The sequence below is a fragment of the Anguilla anguilla genome, chromosome 2 (assembly GCF_013347855.1).
Source record: "Anguilla anguilla isolate fAngAng1 chromosome 2, fAngAng1.pri, whole genome shotgun sequence".
Taxonomy (NCBI): Eukaryota; Metazoa; Chordata; class Actinopteri; order Anguilliformes; family Anguillidae; genus Anguilla; species Anguilla anguilla.
In genome coordinates, this window is record NC_049202.1 from 30599626 (window position 1) to 30622919 (window position 23294).

Here is a 23294-nt window from a genome sequence, read left to right on the forward strand (position 1 = left end):
GGATCAAGGGAAAGCTGAACGGAGCAAAGTACAGAGAGATCCTTGATGAAAATGCTCAAGACCTCAGACTAGGGCGAAGGTTCACATTCCAACATGACAACGACCCTAAGCACACAGCCAAGACAATGCAGGAGTGGCTTCAAGTCTGTGAACATCCTTGAGTGACCCCGCCAGAGCCCGGACTTGAACCCGATTGAACATCTCCAGAGAGACCTGAAAATTTCTATGCAGCAACGCTCCCCATCCAACCTTACTGAGCGTGAGAGGATCTGCAGAGAAGAATGGGAGAAATACAGGTGTGTCAAGCTTGTAGTGTCATACCCAAGAAAACTTGAGGCTGTAATCGCTGCAAAAGGTGCCTCAACAAGGTACTGAGTAAAGGGTCTGAATATTTATTTATACTTATATTTCTGTTTTTTATTTTTCATTAATTTGCACAGATTTATAAAAACCTCTTTTTCATTATGAGGTATTGTGTGTAGATTGATTAGAATAAAAATGAATTTAATCAATTTTATAATACTGTTTTTATAATAAGGTTGTAATGTAACAAAATGTGGAAAAAGTGAAGTGGTCTGAATACTTTCCGAAGGCGCTGTATATACTGTAAAAAAAAAAAATTGTGACAGGTGCTGATGTGTTGGTCCGCAAGTAGGGCAAGGTCATTTTTCAGTTTTTTACAGATTACGAAAGTGCAGATTATAAGCTTTCAAATGATGTGTCATACATCGAAATCTGAAAATAGTTGAAGAAGATATGCTCATTTGAATGTTGGTACTCCTAAAATCAAGTAGCAGAGAAAATCCCCTTGAAAGATCTTGAACTTTTCACACTTCTCACAGGGAGATAATGGGTGGGAACAATAGCTAGTTAACTCCACCCCAACCACTCCCCCACTAGAGTACCTGTAAATCCTTGCCCATTTAGGGGTTACCCTATTTAAAGCTTTATAACTCCAGATGTGAATACCACAGAGACTAGAAAAATGTCTTAAATGAAGCAATACATTTGTACCATTTATAATACTAGCTTAGATTACTTCATATTCATAATTTTGTAAGAAATAAAGTGCCACAAATGCAATGGTCAAGGCAAAAAATCTAAAATGAATTTGCTCCTTTTTTAGTTCGCAATGAAATACTGGGAGATTGCGGGTTAAAGTATACATGTGCTGGATCAAAAACTTCTTGGCCACAAGTTCATAAAATCTAAGGGTGGATATGTAGAACTACTAAAGATCTATGAAGCAAAAACTAAGCAGTGTACCCAGCATCTCCAAATCTACCCACAATGTCTAAATTATTAACACTGGTCTAAAATAGCTAAGGGTCCAGAAACAAATCCAAAATCTCTCCAAAAAGGAATATAATGCTTTTTGTCCATTGTAAAGCATATGAGCCCCTTATGAAGGTTTACGATGAAACATAGATATAATTTAAACATAATGCAAACATATAGTCACACAATGCTGCACAGTACCTAAATGTGTAATAATTAACTCTTGTATGTAGCCTATTTCTATACTCTGTACACTCCTATGTTTTCTTGTATGGGAATGGGACGATATAAAAACATTTTTCAGCCGTCCACCACGTTTTGGCAATGTTTCAACACTCTCCTCATCACTGGTGTATGCGTCACAAAAACCATTACACTACTAACTAACGCTTACATTACAGTGTGAAATATCCACATTAGCCTACACAATACCACTAACCTATTTAAAGACACTCAATTTCTAAAATAACGTAATAACCGAAATATTTTGAGCAGTAGGCTAATACTTACATAGCAATGATGAAATCTTATCTATGTTCAGTAGATGGAGACAGAGACAGTAAATCAATGAGTTATATCCGCTTCTGTTTTGCTCCAGAAAACGATGTCAGATAGGTCTATCAGCAAACATATGGCTTAGCTATGCCCAGAAGTCCTCAATAATAATGGTATTTTCCAAGGAATTACGAAAAATCGTTGACAACGTTTCGTTAGGTGCAACGTCTTTTAATACTAGCCTACATATACAGCGAATGCCATGGTAAGAAAATGTTCGTTTACGCTAACCTATAAAACGCTATTCCAAAAGCAAAATTAGACATGTTATACATCGTTAGAAAGCTTATACTCTCACCTACTGATTGAGCGTCCGCCATTTTAGCAACCTCGCACAGTAAACAAACATAGGCTACTACCACACGGCTTTATTTATGGGCGGTGGCTTGACCGAAACAAAGTGACAATAGCCAACGAAATCAAACATGCTAATTAAACTGCACCCCCATCACGCCTCCAAAACCCGGCTGTAAGAATCACTAAAACAAGCCGACCTTGCTGACAAATTATAAGTATTTAGTGACCCTAAAAAGTTGTTTATTCTATTGAGTGACTTCTTCAACACTTTAACTTTCGTAATATGAAAAAAAGGAAAACAGTAAAAAAAAAAATTTAAAAACCTTTTTTGCCTCCTAGCGCGATTTCAAGATTTGCGACTTGCGGACCTTTTCTCCAGCACCCGTCACGTATATTCAGGAAATATTGTAGATGTTTTCAGCACCGCAATCCTGCCCTTGAAACGTTTCTTCATGGTATGGCAAGCTGTGTATTTAAAAGCCAAACCTAAAGATCTAGAAAGATATGGGCTGACAGTCTCAGTTGTAAGTGAATTGAGAAGAAGCTACAGCTCCTATGTATGCTCCTGAACAGCTCCCAGAAATTTTAAGAAAATGGGACTGGAGAAAACCTTGTTTTCTCTAAAAGCCTCTGTGTGGGGTATATGAGAATCAACCCTCTCTGCTCCTCCCCTGCCTCTGCCAGAGTCACCAAGGGCTGTAAATATGTTGTGTTGTATAGAATTTCCCATTTATTTTCCTTGTGGATTTATGTTATTTTACCAGCTCATGAAACTTCGTTATTCAGTAATTCACTATATTGTGTTTTCCAGCAAGGAGAGGATCGTGTGCTCAAAATCTCTCAGAAGAAGTTCTGTGCCAGTGGACTTCACAATGGTAAAGGAACTTCCGATATCATTGCTCTATGCTTTAATTCAAAAAAAGGTTCAACTGCCTGCAAAATCAGCTTGCATGTGAGACAAGCCTAGATTACAGTTTTCTGTCAAAATGACTTATTAGGAAACCACAATTGTCAAAATAAGTGAATTTAACTCCTACTGCATTGCTGCTGCACTACAGTTACAGCACCATTAATGTAGTAAGGTATATGCAGTAGCAACGACTTGGTCTAGACACGCAATCCAAGTTCAATGGTGTCTTACATTAGTTTTTATGATGTGCTTTAAGGATGAGCCTGGACTTATAGTGTAAGGAACTGCTGTACAACACAAACTGGGTTAATTGATTTCATTTTTCCGGTACTGTGGACATTGTAATTGGCAGTGTATAAGTGAGCATGTGAGCATGGAAGATTAAGATCAAAGATAAAAAATATAACAAGCAGATCAGTCTCTCATCCAGATATTAGGTAGCTGTTGATGGCATGGTTGCTAGCCACATCCTATGATGAGCATTTGCACTTCGTAGAACTGCACATTTTTTATCTGAGACCAAAGGCAAAAGCAGACCAAGCAACAAATCTGTGGTTCTGCTGGTAATATTATATTTTTCAAATTGACCATTATCTATCGTTTCTGAAGTCAATTTTTTTATGCCAGCACAGTCCTACCAATTGAAGGGTTTATTGTACAATTGTTTGCTTTTTCACATTGTTTCCTAAATTTGCAGTGCCCAGTAATGTGTGTAGTGTACAGTGATGTGAAAGTATAGCCTCCTTCAATTCAGCTTGATAAGCCAGCAGGCTAGCTGTGACGTAAATAACATTTGCAGCAGTTTAAGGTTGGTTTATAGCCCAGCGACAGTGTCGCTTGACCGAAACCGCGGAAAATCCATGAACGTTCTAACACTTCATGACTTTCAAAATCTCAAACATTCATTCAACATACACTACATGACCACAAATATCTGGACACCCTTTGGACTGGGGCTGTTTTTCATGGTTTGGGCTAGGCCCCTTAGTTCCACTGAAGGAAAATCTCTTTATACTACAGCATACAATCACATTCTAGACAATTCTGTGCTTCCCCAACAGTTTGGGGAAGGCCCATTTCGGCATGACAATGCTCCCCAGGCCCATAGAAAAGTATGTATGGAAATGGTTTTGTCTAGAATGGTGTGGAAGAACTTGACTGGCCTCCACAGAGCCCTGATCTCAACCCCATCCAACATCTTAGCTTGCAGTTGGGATCAAATGCAAAGCCAACTGCGAGCCAGGCCTAATTGCCCAATCAGTGCCCGACCTCACTAATGCTCTTCTGGCTAAATGGAAGTAAATCCCTGCAGCAATGCTCCAACATCTTTCAAGAAGATTGGAGGTTGTTATAGCTGCAAAGGGTGGGCCAACTCCATATTAATACCTATAATTTTGGATGAGATGTTGGATGTCAGGTGTCCACATACCTTTGGCCTTGTAGTGTACCTAACATTACTTTGTAAACAAGTGTTTCAACAGCAATCTGTGACCAGGCATTCTTTTTCTTAAAATAATTTTTGCATACAATGTAGGCTATGAACATCCTTAGAAGTTTTACCACAATCTGTTGGCAGATATTTATAATTATATAAATATAGATATAATTTTCGAACAAATCAGAATGTTTTCAAACAAAGGATTTGTCGATATTTGCAGGTAGAAAACTTTCTGACCATAACCTTCTTAATACTATTTCAACAGGTCTGCATGATAAGATAAACGTAACTTCAGTTGGCTTTGGTGGGAGCAGTGCCCTCTCAGTGCCAACCTAGAAGTACTTGTTTATTATTGCTGTTCGCCAGCATAGTTTACCTGATATGGTTAGGTAACTTACAGACATAGCTATCCATAGGTAGAGAGGTGGGAGATAAAATTTATAGATTGCCAGATCACCAGTTATCTATAGATTGTAATGTTGGGTAGTAAGTAGAAATTTAGGTAATCTAGCTAGCTAACTAGTTTACGCAAACGGATAACGTTAGCCAACGTGACATTTAATGTTAAAGTTGGCTGACAACATGCACAAACTATGGGTCACCACCCAAGTTTAGGTCGTGGGAGATATCTATTGCCTCATGAATCATGAGTAACCTCAGATTTATACCAAACACACCATTATTGTGGCGATCTTGCCAAAAGTAATTTATTTTTATGAGGGCCACCCGTGTAATTCCTACTGCACGCTGCTAGATAGCATTAATTAACCAAACTGCTTATAATAATTGTCCTTGACACTCTTGCTTGGCTAGCAAGTGCTTGTTTAGGTCTGTGGTGCACATACTAGCCTATGAGTTAGTCAGCCAGACTTAGGTCATGGGTATATCGAATGAAATTAGGCCTATATTATACTGTGTTTGTACAAATAAATGCTAAAGAAAATGAAACTAGTTATAACAATTTTTGTTTGCTGTTTACAGTATATTTCTATGCAGTATGATCACGTAAATGCCTGCTTTAATGTTCACTGGTGCTTCATTCCTACTACTTTCAACGATGAGAGTGTAGTATACACTCAGTGTAGTATAATGGGTAAGGAGTAACCTAAAGGTCATAGTTTCGATTCCCCAGTAGGACACTGCCGTTGTACCCTTGAGCAAGGTACTTAACCCGCATTGCTTCAGTATCTATCCAGCTGTATAAATGGATGCAATGTAAAATTTGTGTAAGTTACTCTGGATAAGAGTGTCTGCTGAATGTCTGTAATATTGGTCCTAGGCGTTCTGGCTCCAGTAAGTTAGTTATTATTGTGACGTCATGCTGATTTATCCTATGTTTGTTGGAAAGCAACATAACGTGATCAAAATTAGCTGAACACAATTATAATCACATCAAACCATCTAAACTATTTTCTAAAACTAATAGGAAAAGAAAAATCTTTGAACGAGGGATTGGACTTGAATAAGGAAAGAATGTGAGGGTGTGCCTGTGTTCACGCGGGTGCACACACAAGTGGGGAGAGAGAACAAATGAGATGAAAATTAAAATGGGGATCTGAACTAGCAACACGCATGGAGTGTTCGTCTGAGTTAAAGAAAAATGGCACCAGATTTCTATAATGGAGCATCTAGCAGTCAACCATACGATTCTAACATGGGTTTGAACGCGTCACGGAGACACTGCTTGATTAGTCTCATCAGCGACGTGGTGTCTTGGATATCAAATGAACACAAAATCCAGTCCAGATTTTCATGGTAACAGTTGCCACCAAGGGAAAATATGAGGACATCAGATGGTTTGCAGTCTTTCCAAACTTAGTCCAGTAGGGGGAAAAAAATAAAAATAAAATAAAACAGGCAAAAAAGGTCATGTATTACTGTTATGTAATTACTGTTGTAACGTGGTAATTCACGTTTCCCTAGCAAACTGCTGTAACACTAACACATCAAGACCCGCGAACATAGCATCATTGGAATTTTAAGATTATTCCCTTCAACTGAAGGATATTTTTCTATATACCTTTCCAATACAAAACCGAATCTTTCAATTTCTAAAACATTTTTTTCAGTTTCTGATTGTTCAATATCCCCCAGTTAAAGGGGGGGGGGGGGGTGGTGGTGGGGTTCAGACAGTTCATAAAACTTAGTTTAGTTTAGTTAAAAATAAAAAGAGAGAGAGATGAAAAGTACAATATGAGGATGTGGAAATATATTCCATAATTAATTATATGCCAATATTAAATCAATTTGATGCTTTGAAGGCACAACAATTGCATTGCCAATGAATATTAGGTTATAAAATACAACATTTGCCCGATTTAACGTGACTTCCGGTATAAACCACACCCACTTCCGGTCTTCTGTCCGAATACAGATACAGAGCAGATCATTTTGTTTGTTATACAGATACAGATAATGACGTCTCTGCACACCCCTAGTGGGGATACCTTGGGGGTAAAATATCTCTATTTTACACCAAACTCTTTGGCCTTCACCTGCCATCAACCGCTACCTTCAAAACTCTCTGGGCCAAAGATCTGGGGGAGGATACAGTGGGCTCCAGAATTATTAGCACCCTTAATAAAAATGAAGAAAAAAGGCTGCATATAATAAATGACACATAATAATCTATATGTTATGTTCAAACATATGGGAAAATTATATACTTTTATTTCAATACATTTACTCTCATGCTTCAATGTTTTTTTATTAAGTAGTCTAATTTTTTCTGAAAACCATAGGTGCCATAATTATTGGCATCCCTAACAATTATTGTAAGTAAAATCAAACAAAATGAAATTGGCAATACAATTTTACTTAATTTAGTTCATCTCAGTCTAAAGGAACTATATTGTGTCATTCCATCACTTCCAGTTTCACTAGAGAATAAATGACCTCATTGGAATTATGACGGGAAGAGAGTGTTGTTGTCAGATAAGACCAAAATGGAATGTTTTGGCCATACACACCATCAACATGTTTGGCAGAAAAAGAGGAATGCATACAGGAGAAGCACCTCATACCTAATGTCAAATATGGAGGTGGGTTATTGATATTTTGGAGATGTTTTGCTGGCAGTGGTCCCGGGGCACTATTTTAGATCGGTGGCACAATGAATTCAACAAAGTACCAGGAAATTCTGGCAGAAAATTTGGTTGTCTCTGCTAAGAAGCTAGGACTTGGTCATAGGTAGATTGTCCAGCAGGACAGTGACACCAAGCATACATCAAAGTCTAAATAGAAGTGCTTAAGTGAAATCAACATCCATGTTTTCCAATGGCCAACTCAGTCTCCAGACTTAAATTCCATCAAAAACCTGTGGTCTGAACTGAAGAGGGGGGTCCATAAGTGCAAACCCAGAGATTCCAATGAAGCATTTTTTGTGCATATTTATCAAGGGTGCCAATAATTCTGGAGCCCACTGTATATTAGACGAAACCTAGAAGGCTATAATGGAGCATGTCCATTCTTCTTCACGTTGTGCTAAACATGGGGTGTTACGGTATATATTTTTACACCATATGTACTGGACCATGTGTAAACTGTCCAGAATTTATACAGATGTTGATCCAACGTGATAGATGCCACCAAGCTCCAGCTACTCTGCTGCATGTGTTCTGGTCCTGTCCCTCTTTGCGGTCATATTGGACATCCATATTTGACACTATTTGTGATGTACTACGCACACCCATAGATCTCTCCCTGTTAATTTCACTTTTTGGTGTTCTTCCAGAGACCGTATACCTCCCCAAATTCCTATTCGACGTGGTTATTTTGCTCAATTGGAAAAAAAAATACAACCTCCTTCCCACACTCATTGGATTTGGGACATTTTACATTTTTTTAAATTAGAAAAGATAAAATACACCCTAAGGGGCTCACTTTCTAAATTTCATAAAGCCTGGCAGCCGTTTCTTACCTGTCTACCAGTCTGAGCTCCATCCCCCCCTCTAGCCACTTGATATTTTTATTTCTAATTTTATCCCATTTTTCATAATTTGGTGTCCAATTGCACGCCCCGGCCAGAACCGGAACATGTCGGTCTTCCGGATGGGACGATGGGGACCAAGGTCCTGATTGTCTGTGGTCATGGGAGGTCCCATGGCACTTTTTGAGAGGAATGGGGTGTAAGCGTGGTGTCCTCTGGTCAGGTTTCTGACTGGGCTGTATGATATGTAGCGAGCATACTAGCCCTCTGTGGCTTTTGTGTGTTATTACTTTAGGCTTATTGTGTGTTACTCTTTACTGTGTGTATCAGTTTGCGTACTTTGTGTAGTTGGCTGTTTTTTGTTTGATTTTGCTCGATTTAATTACTGATATTTTGATCATTTTTATTATTTACTGTTATTATTTATTGTACTATTTCAGTTTCAATCTTACTGAGTTTGATTGTTAGCTATGTCAAAAAAGAAAAACATCAATAAAACATTAAAATATCAAATGCATTATTTAAAAAAAGCTAGCTGAGAGCGTGACATGTCGTTTTCTTCTTTTCATTCTAATTAATCACTTTCTATTTGAATCGCACAATGGTGCCAGTGGCTTTGTAAATATTATGATCAATAAACAGCACAAATGTCTGACCAATATCTGCATTTACGGAATGCAGTGTATTTTTTTACGCAGTGAATTTGTATTTTAAAAAATGCAGAATCCAGCGTTAACGTGACCTCTGAGTCTGATATTAAATGCATAACTTGTGATGTGCATAAAATTAAATGGAAAAGCTTTCTTGGGGTGTCTTGTGGCGTAGCTTGTACAGCACTGTCCACATGCTCATTACAAGCCGCAACGTCGGCAGTTCGAGTCCGACCGCACGACCTTTGTCGCATGTCTCTCCCTCTCTCTTCCCTGTTCTTCCTGTCTCTCTACACTGTCCTGTCCAATAAAAAAAAAGCTGAGAAGCCCAAAAAAAAAAAAATTTAAATGGAAAAGATTGAGTCAGTGATCTTGAGTAAAAATCACGAAGCAATGCAGGCTTGTTAACTATGACACACACTGTGCTTTGAATAATTTCCCACCCCAAAATCTGTCTGCCCCCCCAATCACAGCAGTCTAGATCCAGGACTGATCAATTTTCCCCTTAAGGTTCACCAAAAACCGATCATTTCACTGCTGTACTTTCTTCTTGGGGGACATGCCTCTGGACCCCCCTACAGGGTTGCAGTTCTCGGGGTTTATGCATTTCAACCCCCCTCAATATTCGATCTAAAGTTACACCCTTGGATTATTACAATAAAATAAAATAAAAATGCAAAAATGTGAAGATGTTTGAAACTCAAAAGTACCACCCATGGAACTGTACGTCATTTATTTCTGAAGTAAAGAAAATTATTTTACGGGTGGGTTTTGGCATCAGATCCTGTACGCATTGACTGCAAGACAAGTTAAGGATTTTAAAAACGTCTCTGATTGTTGCTCTGAGGGGTTTTAAATGAACAACAATTTTCAACCACTGAGGAGCTGAAATGGTTACTGAAACACATTTTAATGGTGGTGTTTATGAGACCTAATATTAAGGAGAGAGGAACGGCTAAAGATCCAAAGCACCACACCCCCCCTCCCCCCAAATCTGTGAACCATGGGAGAGGTAGTGTTATGGCAGTATACTTCGTAAGAAGTAGAACTTTTTGAGCAAAAAGATGAGAACTGAAGAACAAAAAGATGCGGTGTTGTGTGTTCTCACGGTGCAGTGTGTGATGGCCTCCACGGAGAACTTTTAGAAAATGTCTTTCTTGTTCTCCGACCTTCCCCTCTCAGCTATTGGTCCAAATATCACATGGTTGTGTTAGGATATTTTGCCCTTATTCGTGGAGTCAAATGCAGGACGATGAAGAACACGCTGACAAAGTTTCCTCAGAGGATTTGTGGTTTAATTCAATGCGCAAGGGAGAGACAGACCCAGCACACTCGGGCGCTGCGCTGAGAGAATCTCTGCCCATCACACTGTGTGGTGTCTAGATATACAGTTTTCAGTCATACACATCAAAAGGTTGAGTTAAGTGGCGGACCGGAGACAAATGGTCTTGTCCCTTCCTGGGGACCCTCGCATCCATTTAGCATAGGAATGTGACCTCCTTGCCGCAGACACTAGAGGTGTTATACAGAGACACACTACAGAGGTGCTAGACATACAGGCATGCAAACTACAGTCACAGCATGGTAGGAGAGGGAAACACAATACACTACATACAGTCTAATATATATATAGTAATACATGTACCTAAAACAGGGAACCTATCAGTCCCCCATTTTGTATTTGGGAATATGGTGCTAAATGCCATATTCCCCATAACCTATTCAGGCCTTTACCCCCAGTGAGCAAGCACATGGCAACAGTGGCAAGGAAAAACTCCCCTAGAGTAAAGGGGAGAAACCTTGGGAGGAACCAAGGCTCAGCAGGGGGGACCCATCCTCCTCGGGTTGGCCTGTGTACAGTTCTGGTGAGAAAATCAATTTCTCACAATTACAGAATAATTCATGTTCTCTAACATGTCTGCATGCCATACATTCTGTAGAACTGTCTTTAATTTACGATACATGGCAATTACCAGGAAAAGGGTAAAAATGTTGAATACCCACACACATTGGAAAAAATGACCCATACAATACATACAAACAACCCCACCCCAAGGGACAGTAATTACTATTTTTAAGCCATTGGGTCACAGTTGTTACCTTTTATCTGCATTGTGGTGTTAGGGTTCTACACCCAGCTATCAAGTGCTGGGACAGAGATGTTAGTGGTGACATCAGGAGTGACCAGAATAGAGCTGATAGTGGTAGGAGTGTCAGTTGGATTAGTGCAGTTGGAAGTGTTAGGCAGTAGTTTGGTTAGAAAGTAGTCCTCCTTTTGTCACCAATATTGTGCCTGTTGCTAACAGGTTTCAGCCCAATCTCAATTATTAACATTTATTTTATAACCAAAAATGGCATTTGCTGTGGACCCAGTGGCTCCCTCCCATCATGCGATATCCTTATGTTTCCTAATTGTATCTAATATATATAATTTTGTTACAAAGAAAACCTAACCTAACCTGAAGCATTTTACACCAGTGATGAATGATTATGTGAGAGTGTCTGATGGATACAGTCACTCGGGCAGGCAGAGGCTCTCTTTCAGAGCAATTCAAAATTTTAGGTCCACTATACAATTTAGGGCATGTGCCAGGCTTTATACAATTTAGGGCATGTGCCAGGCTTTATACAATTTAGGGCATGTGCCAGGCTTCTCTGGAGGGCTGCATGTGCCTCACCTCTTAGCTGAAGGGCATATCCGTATATGGCCTTCCGAGTGGGACAACCATCTTCCTCCAGTCCTGCAACCTTTTTATCCTAATTAATATAAAACTTTTCCAATATTTTAATTGCCTCCTCCCAACCTATTCCTGTATCAACCCACACTCTCAGACTATATACAACATTACAATACAATGACAAAAATATCCAACATGACAACATAATGATGAAGATGTCGCTGTGAAGTCATCCCAAATCCAACTGCAGCTTGCAAGGTTGGTGCACATTCTTGTCCTGGAAACGTGTCTGATTGGAGACACGGAAAGAGAGATAGCCCCCAGGGGCTATAAGGGTAGACGGGGATTATTGTGCCCCATGTTGGGTCTCACCCTTGTATTTCCTTAACTATTGAATGCGGAAATGCCTGTAATGTAATGTAATGTAATGGAACCACACCGGAGTTCCAGTCACTGGAAACAGGTGATGGAATTGTGAGCCTGTGTGGTCCAGACCAAATTTTGCCGATTATGTTTTTCACCAGGACCTTGTCTCCAGGTTCAACCAGGCATTTCTTTGTCCTCAGCCGGGTCAAGTCCAGTTCTGTGATCCTGTGAAACACACTTAGGACAAAAGCCTGCAATATTTACCTAAACGGTCACCCATTACGTGCAATTTCCCACCAATACACTAACCACCAGGAGTCCTCATGGGTCAACCTGTAGGAATTTCAAAGGGTGAAAGCAAATGTTAATTACTCAGTGTTAATTACTCAGTCCCGCTTTCACGGAGAGGAGCACGGCTGGTGGTTGCGTCACCCAGTCTCATCCTAAAATGGAGAACAAATGATTAGTTAGTTGGAATTGATTAGTTAGTTGTTGTTTTTTTTTTTTTTAACCAATGTTATTTTCTTGTACCAGTCCCCCATTTTGTATTGGGGGCTACTGCACTAGTCAGGAGTCTCCTACAAGTTCAAAAGTCACACACCATTTTAAAATCCTTATGCCTCCATCTCTGGTGTATTTACACGGCCTTGGTTGCAACCCCACAGGTCACCCACAGGTACATTCACAGTATTAACAAAAGTCTCATGCAAGATGCTACTTTGAGAAGTAAAAACGATTTGATTACCTCAGTGTCAGCTTGAAGCCAACATTGCTCAGCGTGTATTTTACATGAGAAACTGTGGAAAGGATGGTGTTAGGATGTGCCACTAGGGGTCAATCATATGTGTGCTACCTTATTTATTTATTTATTTACTGTTACTCCCTTATCTTGGGCTCATAACCCTTATTTATTTATTTATTTATTTACTGTTACTCCCTTATCTTGGGCTCATAAATTAAGAATATTTAGGGACTTATGGTGTCCACGTCCTTATGCTATTAGAACGAAACCTCAACACCTGATGCAATGGGGGCCGACGTATCCTATTCTGAGGTTTCAAGCGATTTAATTAATCTAACGAGTTCGTCTTTTGACATGTCTTGGAGCTGGCTACCTCGTTCTGACTGGTTATTCCCAGATCTGCATGCCTGGGCAACGTGTCCATATTTGTGACAGATCTTACATTGGGTCCTTCTCCCTCTGTGACAGTCCGCCTGGCTATGCCCTGATCTCCCACAGTTGCTGCAAGGAGCTATCTCCTGTACCGGAGCCATGTGGAGGGGTGCTTTATTGTGAGAATGTGACCTCAGACCTGATCTTGCGCCCCCCTTGTTTACACCACTATGGTATTTATTTAAACATGCAGCCCACGAAATTAAGTCGCTACAATCCTTCGGTCGAAAACCAGCCTTACCCGCTGTGTCTCGGTATAAAGCTACACTTCCCTCGAGTACATTCATCAGGAAATCGGGGTTATCTTTACTTGGATTGTCACCTGCATTACCATATGTGGAGTACAAACTGTATTTCTCGTCAATATACCTATCAAAAGGTTCATCTTCGCGTTGTTGGCGGGTAAGATATAATGAATACAGATTGGAACCTGTACCTAGAGCTTTATAAACGGTCTTCCTGAACTTTTCCACTGCTTCTTCCATCTCAAGCGTGGATGTGAAGCGGACAGATGCCCATGCAGAGTTATTAAATTCCCCTAACTCGCTCCATACAGCACTTGGACATTTTGCCTTTGTTAACACATAAACGTCGAAAGCATGTAATCCCCCCACCGTCATGTACTGTGCTATTTTCTCCCAAAACGCCATGTTCGGGTCATCTCTTTTGAGATCGGGTAATTCCCGAACCATGCTACGCAAATCAGAAGGACTTAGTGGTGTATGTTTGATTTGTGTTATAATACTTGGCTGTCCCTCACTCCGATCCGGATTCGGAATCGAGTCTACTGCTATAGGGGCCATTGGGGCACTAGGCTCTACAGATATATCATCCATAACCTGTGAATATGGGGGAGCCTTGTACAAATCCTCCTGTACCTTAGCTAACAGTTTGTTTTTGCTGTCTAGTTCGCTACGACACCTTTGCAGCTCGTCTATTTCGCTACGACAGCGCTCCAGCTCTCCCTCATATTGTTTGAGTTTGTGTGCTGCGCTTTTATATGCCATCACTACGCACATTGCTGCATATTTACCTTTCTGTTTATTATTTTTCTGTTGGGACCACCATACGTTCAATGCCTTCTTTGAAATTACCCCGGAATCATTTTTGCTAGGGAATGGGGGGTTAGTTCTAATTGCTTTCCCATATCTTTTAACCATAGCTTTTAATGCCGCTGCCATTAGATCCCAACATAAAAACTCTTTCTCCGTCATCATTCCCGTAGTTGGTAGCCCTTCAGAATTACGCGGATTAGCTATCATGAGCCGAAAGTATTAACTACACGAAAGGAAAATATGCGCTTTTACTCTTATATTATATGGGTTATATATACTATATTGTGTACACATATAACAAACATATCACGTAGGCCTAACACAACAATACGTTATTCTGTAGACATGACAACACTGATGGAGCTCCGAACAAAACAACATTGAGTGCACTTTCTCGCATTCACTCGCATTGGTAAACAACCAAGGTTCTCTTCTTGCACACACTTTGGCACGCAGCCCAAGTTTTTTCACAATTCGCAGTGTTACTTCCGAAACACTTAGGCTACTAACAGCAATCAGCAACACCAAAACTTGTCCAACAAGTTATTAAACAGACGCTCCCTCGTCTGATGGTTCCGAACCGAAACGTGTTTGTGTGTCCACTCCCGACACACACGTTACTAAACAGCTTAAGGAAAATGGACGCAACTTCGCCCTTGAGCCCGACGTGGCTCGGAACGTGTCCTTCTGTCAAATACCGACACACGTTACTAAACAGACGCTCTTCTTGGCGTAGTGGACCCGACGTGGTCCGGAACGTTACGTGACTTCACCCAGCACGCAGACGTTACTAAGGAAAGTGGACGCTACTTCGCCCTTGAGCCCGACGTGGCTCGGAACGTGTCCTTCTGTCAAATACCGACACACGTTACTAAACAGACGCTCTTCTTGGCGTAGTGGACCCGACGTGGTCCGGAACGTTACGCGACTTCACCCAGCACGCAGACGTTACTTAGGAAAATGGGCGCTATTTCGCCCGTGAGCCCGACGTGGCTCGGAACGTGTCCTTCTGTCCAATATGACACACGTTACTAAACTGACGCGTTACTCAGCGTCGAGGACCCGACGTGGTCCGGAACGCTGCCGTGCTCTACTTCAGCACGCAGACGTTACTGAACAGATTGACGCTCCCGTGTACTCTGTTAATACTGCTAGCACTACCACATTAAAATGACGTCAACATTAAAAGACAAACTCATTATCAGTTGTTACATCAAAGTCCCGTCCACGTAACTATTTCTTAAAATACAGAACAGGAGTCACTTCCCAATTGCACCAAGGAAAATCAACGCCTAATGAAGGTGGTAAGTTGTGTTTAATAAAAGATACTCACCTTCTTGTTGATTCTCGTTGTTTCAAGTGGAAGATATTTCCTGTCCCTTCGTGGTTGCCAAAACTGTTAGGATATTTTGCCCTTATTCGTGGAGTCAAATGCAGGACGATGCAGAATCCAGCGTTAACGTGACCTCTGAGTCTGATATTAAATGCATAACTTGTGATGTGCATAAAATTAAATGGAAAAGCTTTTTTGGGGTGTCTTGTGGCGTAGCTTGTACAGCACTGTCCACATGCTCATTACAAGCCGCAACGTCGGCAGTTCGAGTCCGACCGCACGACCTTTGTCGCATGTCTCTCCCTCTCTCTTCCCTGTTCTTCCTGTCTCTCTACACTGTCCTGTCCAATAAAAAAAAAGCTGAGAAGCCCAAAAAAAAAAAAATTTAAATGGAAAAGATTGAGTCAGTGATCTTGAGTAAAAATCACGAAGCAATGCAGGCTTGTTAACTATGACACACACTGTGCTTTGAATAATTTCCCACCCCAAAATCTGTCTGCCCCCCCAATCACAGCAGTCTAGATCCAGGACTGATCAATTTTCCCCTTAAGGTTCACCAAAAACCGATCATTTCACTGCTGTACTTTCTTCTTGGGGGACATGCCTCTGGACCCCCCTACAGGGTTGCAGTTCTCGGGGTTTATGCATTTCAACCCCCCTCAATATTCGATCTAAAGTTACACCCTTGGATTATTACAATAAAATAAAATAAAAATGCAAAAATGTGAAGATGTTTGAAACTCAAAAGTACCACCCATGGAACTGTACGTCATTTATTTCTGAAGTAAAGAAAATTATTTTACGGGTGGGTTTTGGCATCAGATCCTGTACGCATTGACTGCAAGACAAGTTAAGGATTTTAAAAACGTCTCTGATTGTTGCTCTGAGGGGTTTTAAATGAACAACAATTTTCAACCACTGAGGAGCTGAAATGGTTACTGAAACACATTTTAATGGTGGTGTTTATGAGACCTAATATTAAGGAGAGAGGAACGGCTAAAGATCCAAAGCACCACACCCCCCCTCCCCCCAAATCTGTGAAACATGGGAGAGGTAGTGTTATGGCAGTATACTTCGTAAGAAGTAGAACTTTTTGAGCAAAAAGATGAGAACTGAAGAACAAAAAGATGCGGTGTTGTGTGTTCTCACGGTGCAGTGTGTGATGGCCTCCACGGAGAACTTTTAGAAAATGTCTTTCTTGTTCTTCGACCTTCCCCTCTCAGCTATTGGTCCAAATATCACATGGTTGTGTTAGGATATTTTGCCCTTATTCGTGGAGTCAAATGCAGGACGATGAAGAACACGCTGACAAAGTTTCCTCAGAGGATTTGTGGTTTAATTCAATGCGCAAGGGAGAGACAGACCCAGCACACTCGGGCGCTGCGCTGAGAGAATCTCTGCCTATCACACTGTGTGGTGTCTAGATATACAGTTTTTAGTCATACACATCAAAAGGTTGAGTTAAGTGGCGGACCGGAGACAAATGGTCTTGTCCCTTCCTGGGGACCCTCGCATCCATTTAGCATAGGAATGTGACCTCCTTGCCGCAGACACTAGAGGTGTTATACAGAGACACACTACAGAGGTGCTAGACATACAGGCATGCAAACTACAGTCACAGCATGGTAGGAGAGGGAAACACAATACACTACATACAGTCTAATATATATATAGTAATACATGTACCTAAAACAGGGAACCTATCAGTTGGTTACATCACGGTTGAGAATTCAGAGGGCAGCCTGCACATGCTAATGTACGGAGAGTCAACGCCAGTCTCTCTTCTGTAGAGATGGGAATTCTGTGAGTTCCTGCATGTTTTATGAATGGTGCTACTCGTTTCCGCAAGTTATCAAAAGGCCTAGCACACATTCGGAAATAAGAGAAAGTGGACCCCCTCGTCTAAACTCCACATTTGCCGAATGTACAGACAAAACTCTTCATTCTCCATCCTACTCTGATTTAGAGGGCGAACGTACCATCCTTCGCCATTTTTTCTTCTTTTGCATAGCTAGATAAACTAAAGCCACTTTAAACACTTTAAACTTTTTGTTTTGTGTTGTGATCTTGCGTAGCCCTTCTCTTTATACTTCCATGATGTAACTGTGAGACGGAGGTCTGAGCAAGATTCCAGCCCCGGTTAATAGCTGCCTCGTAATTATTCACGCACCAGCGGCGTGGAGTGACTTTAAACGGTATGGTGTTCTCACTGAGTATACCGACAACAGTGTTCGTGGACATGTTCGCCAGTGGTTCTCAATCCTGAAGTTTTTTTCTTTCTGAGTATACTGCCAGCTTTAGGCATTTGCAGCTGCCACTGAAACTGGCTCACTTGTCTTTATTGATGATGTGACTGCTGACATGGACAGACACATTGTATCTGCACAGATCCAACCAAATGCCTTAAAATTCATTGGATTGTGCTTCACCTTGCAATACGACTATGAGCCAAATACTGCTAAAGCAACCAAAAAATTTTCCAGGCAAAAACATTAAATTCTCTTGATGTGCCAAGTTAATCATCTGACCTGAATCACACTGCACTTGTGTTTCACTTGTTGAGGACAAGAATGAAACCAGAAAGCCCCCGGAAAAAAAAACTGGAACTGAAGATGGCAGCATTACAGACCTGATGGCGCATCATTAGGAAAGATACATCTGGGGATGGCTATGGGTAGCAAACTTCAGGCAGTCATCGAATGCAAAGGATGACAACCAAAATACTGAATATGATGATTTGACTAGAATGTTAATTTGTCACATTACTTTTGATCCCCTCAAATGGTGGGACTGAAAAGGGCTGCAGTTTCTACGTGGATTGCCTGATATAGATGTCAATACCCTAAAATGAATGCCAATGGTCTGTACGTTAACCTTATATTCATTGTTTAATTTTAGATCCAATATGCTGGTGAAAAAAATGTGTCACTGTGCAAATACTTATAGCCTGCATTGAAAATATAAGTAGAAAAAAGTTTATTTACTCTCAGCTCAATATTTTTAAACTATACTGTTAGGAGAGGGGGAGCCCTAGTCCGTTTAGTTTCTCTTCTTTATTTATATTTACTGTAAGTGGATGGAAACCCAGGTGGAGGGATTGTGAGATTATACACCCACAGTGGTGATATGTTCCATTCAATTTGACCAGGCACACTTTTCCATTTATGGACTTTGGTGTTTTTGGAGAACCAGCCTCGTTTTCCTTTCCATAGAACAACCTACTAAAAACATGCTTGAATTATTTGTTTTTTTTTTAAACCCAAGCAAACCAGAATGCCGCTTGCTGGAGAACATGGGCTACACTGTCCCAATCTTTATAGTGCAGCAAAGCAGCCTAGTATAGGCTACTCCAGGAAGCCTGCTTCTACAATTGGGTTCCAGCCATCCAATTCATATCGTTTCTGCTCTGTTTCTGAACAGGGCACTCCAGGTTAGAGCTCAGCTTTGAGATCATGTAACCCATCTAGCTTGTAACATGCACTTTCAAAACAATTGCATTAAATATGCAATGCATACATTGTGTACATTGTACATTGTCAATGTGTGGTATATTTAGTGAAAATGTAGATTGCGAGTTCCATATCTTCATTTGTTAGCTGTTCCTGGTTTTGGTTATACACTTTGTTGTACGTCGCTCTGGATAAGAGCGTCTGCCAAATGCCTGTAATGTAATGTATTTGGATATGACAATGAGCACAATTGAGCTGCAATTCAGCATTAAGAGCCATCACTGAATTTGCTTTTCTCTTGGTGGTAAAAGACAAAAATATTTTTCTGCTATCAGATCATTTTTTTGCGGCTATATAAGTTAAGCCGTATGTGAATGTCAGATGGTGGACCAAGCTCAACCATTCGGTTGAGAGCTTTTTGTAGATGTGTCCAATTTAGAGCAGTGAATTTGGATATAAATTTTGGCTGCAGAAGCCAAATGGATGTCACTTTTGTTTTGCATTTACCTTTTCTCCAGGTGATGACTGCCCCAACTGGATGATTCCCATCAGCATTTGCACAAGTGAAGACCCCAGCTGCACAAAAATCAGTGTACTGCTGGACATGTCTGAAACCTCTGTCACTATCAGCAACATTGGCCCTGACCAGTGGGTCAAGGTAAGAGATTCAGCAGACAGTGGATTGCTGTGTTAGTCTTCAGAGAAACATGATCAGTATTCGGAATAGCAAAGAGGGTTGAAGGATGTATCATCTCTCTGTGAGGGGTAAAAAAAATAAAAAATTAAAAAACATTTTTGAGACATGCATCTTGAAGGTGCTTGAAGATGATTTTAACTTTGCCTACATCTAGCTTGAGTGGTGTTTGCTTAGTGTGTGAAATGCCTGTTTATAAGTGGCTTTGGCTGAAAGCATCTTCCAAATAACTAAACAACTAACTTTTGAGGTAAAAACCCCAGCCGGGTTTCAATCATCCATTCAGTATGTGACACTGCAAAAATGGTATAGTTTTCCTTCTGATATTTCTTGAAAATGTTCTGTTGTGTATCATAATGCACTTTCGAAGCTTATAGTTTATGGGATTCTTTGCCCCAGATCAACCCTGGCACTGTGGGCTTCTACCGAATTCAGTACAGCTCCAGCATGCTGGAGAGCTTACTGCCAGGCATTCGGGACCTGACATTACAGCCTGTTGACCGTCTCGGATTGCAGAATGACCTCTTTTCTCTGGTAAGCAATATCATCCAACATGTCAAATTAAGTGTTGCAATAAATTATCCTGGATATGGTTTCTGCTTTGTCAATGTTACTGCAAATGTATTTGAGGATGTAATGCACGTTAATAAGAGGCCATCAACAATGATAGTATTTCAAGTATAGTCAGAAAGAAGCTTGAGTACTTAAAAGAAAAAGAAAAAAAAGGTTGAACCTTACCTTTCCAGTTTGAACCTAAGCATACTGAACTAGCAAAGAATAACTCCCGATATCTCCTGTGTGCTTGGGCTGCATGTGACGACCCTGCAGCAAGGTGTTCAGTTGCAAATCTTGGTTAATTTTTATTCTTGATTACAGATGATTACCTTTTGTTGGATGTCTAGTGTTTAGATTAGAGGTCAACCGATCGGATTGACAGATATGTCTGGCCGATATTTGCGTTTCATACCATATGGGAATCGAGGGGCAAGGGCTTTGATATGGCTTTTTTAATTCGATTTTTTAAAGTTTTTTTTAATAGTTTTTTAAAATATTGTACGCTCCAGGGACGCTTCATGCCAATATTATGCTTATTTGCCCTCCCCACGACAACCCCAGTCCATGTGACCTGGAACATTTGCTAAATTTTACCTTGAGTATACATTACAGCGTGCACCTGAAGATCACTGCTAGCTTGCTAGATAGCAGGCAGAACACATAACAAAAATTAAATGTTGAAGTTGCTGTAATTCCTTTACCACTTTAATACAGTTTGGTAATTAAAGGCACATTTTACAAATGTACTCATTAAATAAGACCTTATAATGTTCCCATTAGTTGCACATTGGTTCGCGTTACCTCAGAGTCTCCGTCAAAAATCTGTGCATCGCTAGCTATGTCTTGGGCTACCGCGATCCCTGCTATTATTAGAGTTTTTCTTTTTTTTCTTTTTTAGAACAAATCTAATTGGTCTTTACATCTGCCCTGTTGCTTTATCTAGGCTCAGACCGGGCCAACATAAACAAGCCCCTGCTGTGCTGCGTTAAGGCTGGTTTATAGTACAGCAACGGAGTGTCACTTGACTGAAATTACAGAACGTTCATGAACATTCTATTGTTGCTGGACATTGACTGTGGTTGTTGTCATGAGCAAAAAGTATAAATGCACTCCAGCGACATTACATCAACAGCTGACACTCGGTGGACAAGGGAGGAAGAAGCAGCTTTAATACATGCCATATGTCTGTTGCTTCTCAGTAGTTCAAAGCAAACATGGAGGACATTTCAGGGAGGTAGCCTTAAATGGCCTCAAAGGTGCCAGTCGTTCTTATACATTTTATTGGTTGTCTAGTTAGAGAGATACTCGAGGTTCAAGGTTGAGGAGTATTTCACTTGCTTCACCAAAATACAAAGGAACTTATTTGTTCAGACGCTGTCTCTAGTTGCAGTGTCTACAACACAGGCTAACACAAGCCAATGTCACCCGCTGAAAGAACCTTAATCCTATATGGTAATGTAGGCTACAATTCATTAGGCTTTTGTTCATAATATAGAAAAGAGAACTTTAACACATAACTGTATTAACATTGGTAACTTGCAGCTGCTTCCCATGTTGGATTGTTATATCTTGTTCTCAGCATAGTCTAACTCAACATCAGTTGGATGATTCCAGCTTGTTATTCATAATAATTGTAAATTGTGTTAATTTATAATGCTATTCACATGCTTGTCGGTAGGTCTTATTAGAGGCCAAAACAATGAATCTTATGATAATATGGTGCTTAGCTCTGCTTAGCTTAGCTCTACAGTGTAAGGTCATTTTAATAAGTAAATTGTCAGCTTTTAATAGGCCAGTCCTTGTCATAAATGAGCCTGACCCCTCTCCCTTCCACACCCTAACTCAGCATCATCCTATCAGGTCGAGCATCCTCAAGCCCTGCCGAGTTAGCTATTTAAGGTGGCCGTAGGAAAAAGTTGGTGTTGTCGTAGTTGGTTTTGGTGTCTTGGAGAAGAAGGGTCTTCCTCTTTTTATTTTGGTAATGTGCAGTGGGCCTAATGAAAGTTTCCCCCCCCCCCACATTCAATTTGACAATGAAGGATGGGTTAAGATGGGGTGCCAATCATCGACGCACTAGCATGAACAAAAGCTTATTATTGCATTACGGTGATGTATGAATGAATTAATATATGGGTACCCTTAATTTCCCTAATGCCTCCTCCAGTACTGCTAATCAATTATACAAAATCCATGGACTGATCCAATTAATAAAGAAATATTAAAATATGCCATTGAAACATTATACACATTCAGTTATAGCTACACCCTTCCCAAAGGGCTTAACCCCCCCCCCCCCCCCCCCCCCCCCCCCAGCCAACACTACATAGTAGCCTGTGGGCCTCTACCATTACAATTGGTTTTCAAGCTAAGTAAATGAAAATATTTGTATGGACTGAAAGTACTGGGTGGTTATTTCATCCAAACAGTTAGTATCAAGTTTTTTTTTTGTTTTTTTGTTTTTTTTGAGGATATCCTGAAGGAAGTATAAACTGTGCCCTAGCAGCCTTGGTGGATGGCATACCTTGTTCTCTTAATTTGCATTTCTGAAGCTTTTGTGTAGCTCATCCTAGGGTCAGAAGTGCAGTAATGCCAAAACCTATCCTCTTCCACAGTCCCGTGCAGGCATGATCAGCACTGTTGAAGTGCTGATGGTAATGGAGGCCTTTGTCAATGAGCCAAACTACACTGTGTGGAGCGACCTGAGCTGCAACCTAGGGGTGCTGTCCTCATTGCTGTCTCACACTGACTTCCATGAGGAGATCCAGGAGTTCATACGTGATCTTTTCACACCCATTGGACAGAGGCTGGGCTGGGACTGCAAAGAAGGAGAAGGTGAGTCCATCTCAGCCCTCCAAATGTAAATCACATGTAATACAAACAACATTTATTACAAAACAGGTACGCAAAACAACAAAACAAACCAAAATCTAAATA

The 23294-nt window shown here is 40.6% G+C and overlaps 1 protein-coding gene across 2 annotated transcripts in view; it reads left to right on the forward strand.

The window, feature by feature from the left end:
- The window catches only part of npepps (aminopeptidase puromycin sensitive), a 131334-nt gene that overhangs the window by 88626 nt on the left and 19414 nt on the right, over positions 1 to 23294 (forward strand). For both annotated transcript variants that reach the window (XM_035401028.1, XM_035401021.1), the window contains 4 exons: positions 2942 to 3005; positions 19630 to 19769; positions 20205 to 20339; positions 22973 to 23192. In XM_035401028.1, the coding sequence (XP_035256919.1) occupies positions 2942 to 3005; positions 19630 to 19769; positions 20205 to 20339; positions 22973 to 23192 (559 nt within the window). The remainder of the gene's footprint in view (positions 1 to 2941; positions 3006 to 19629; positions 19770 to 20204; positions 20340 to 22972; positions 23193 to 23294) is intronic.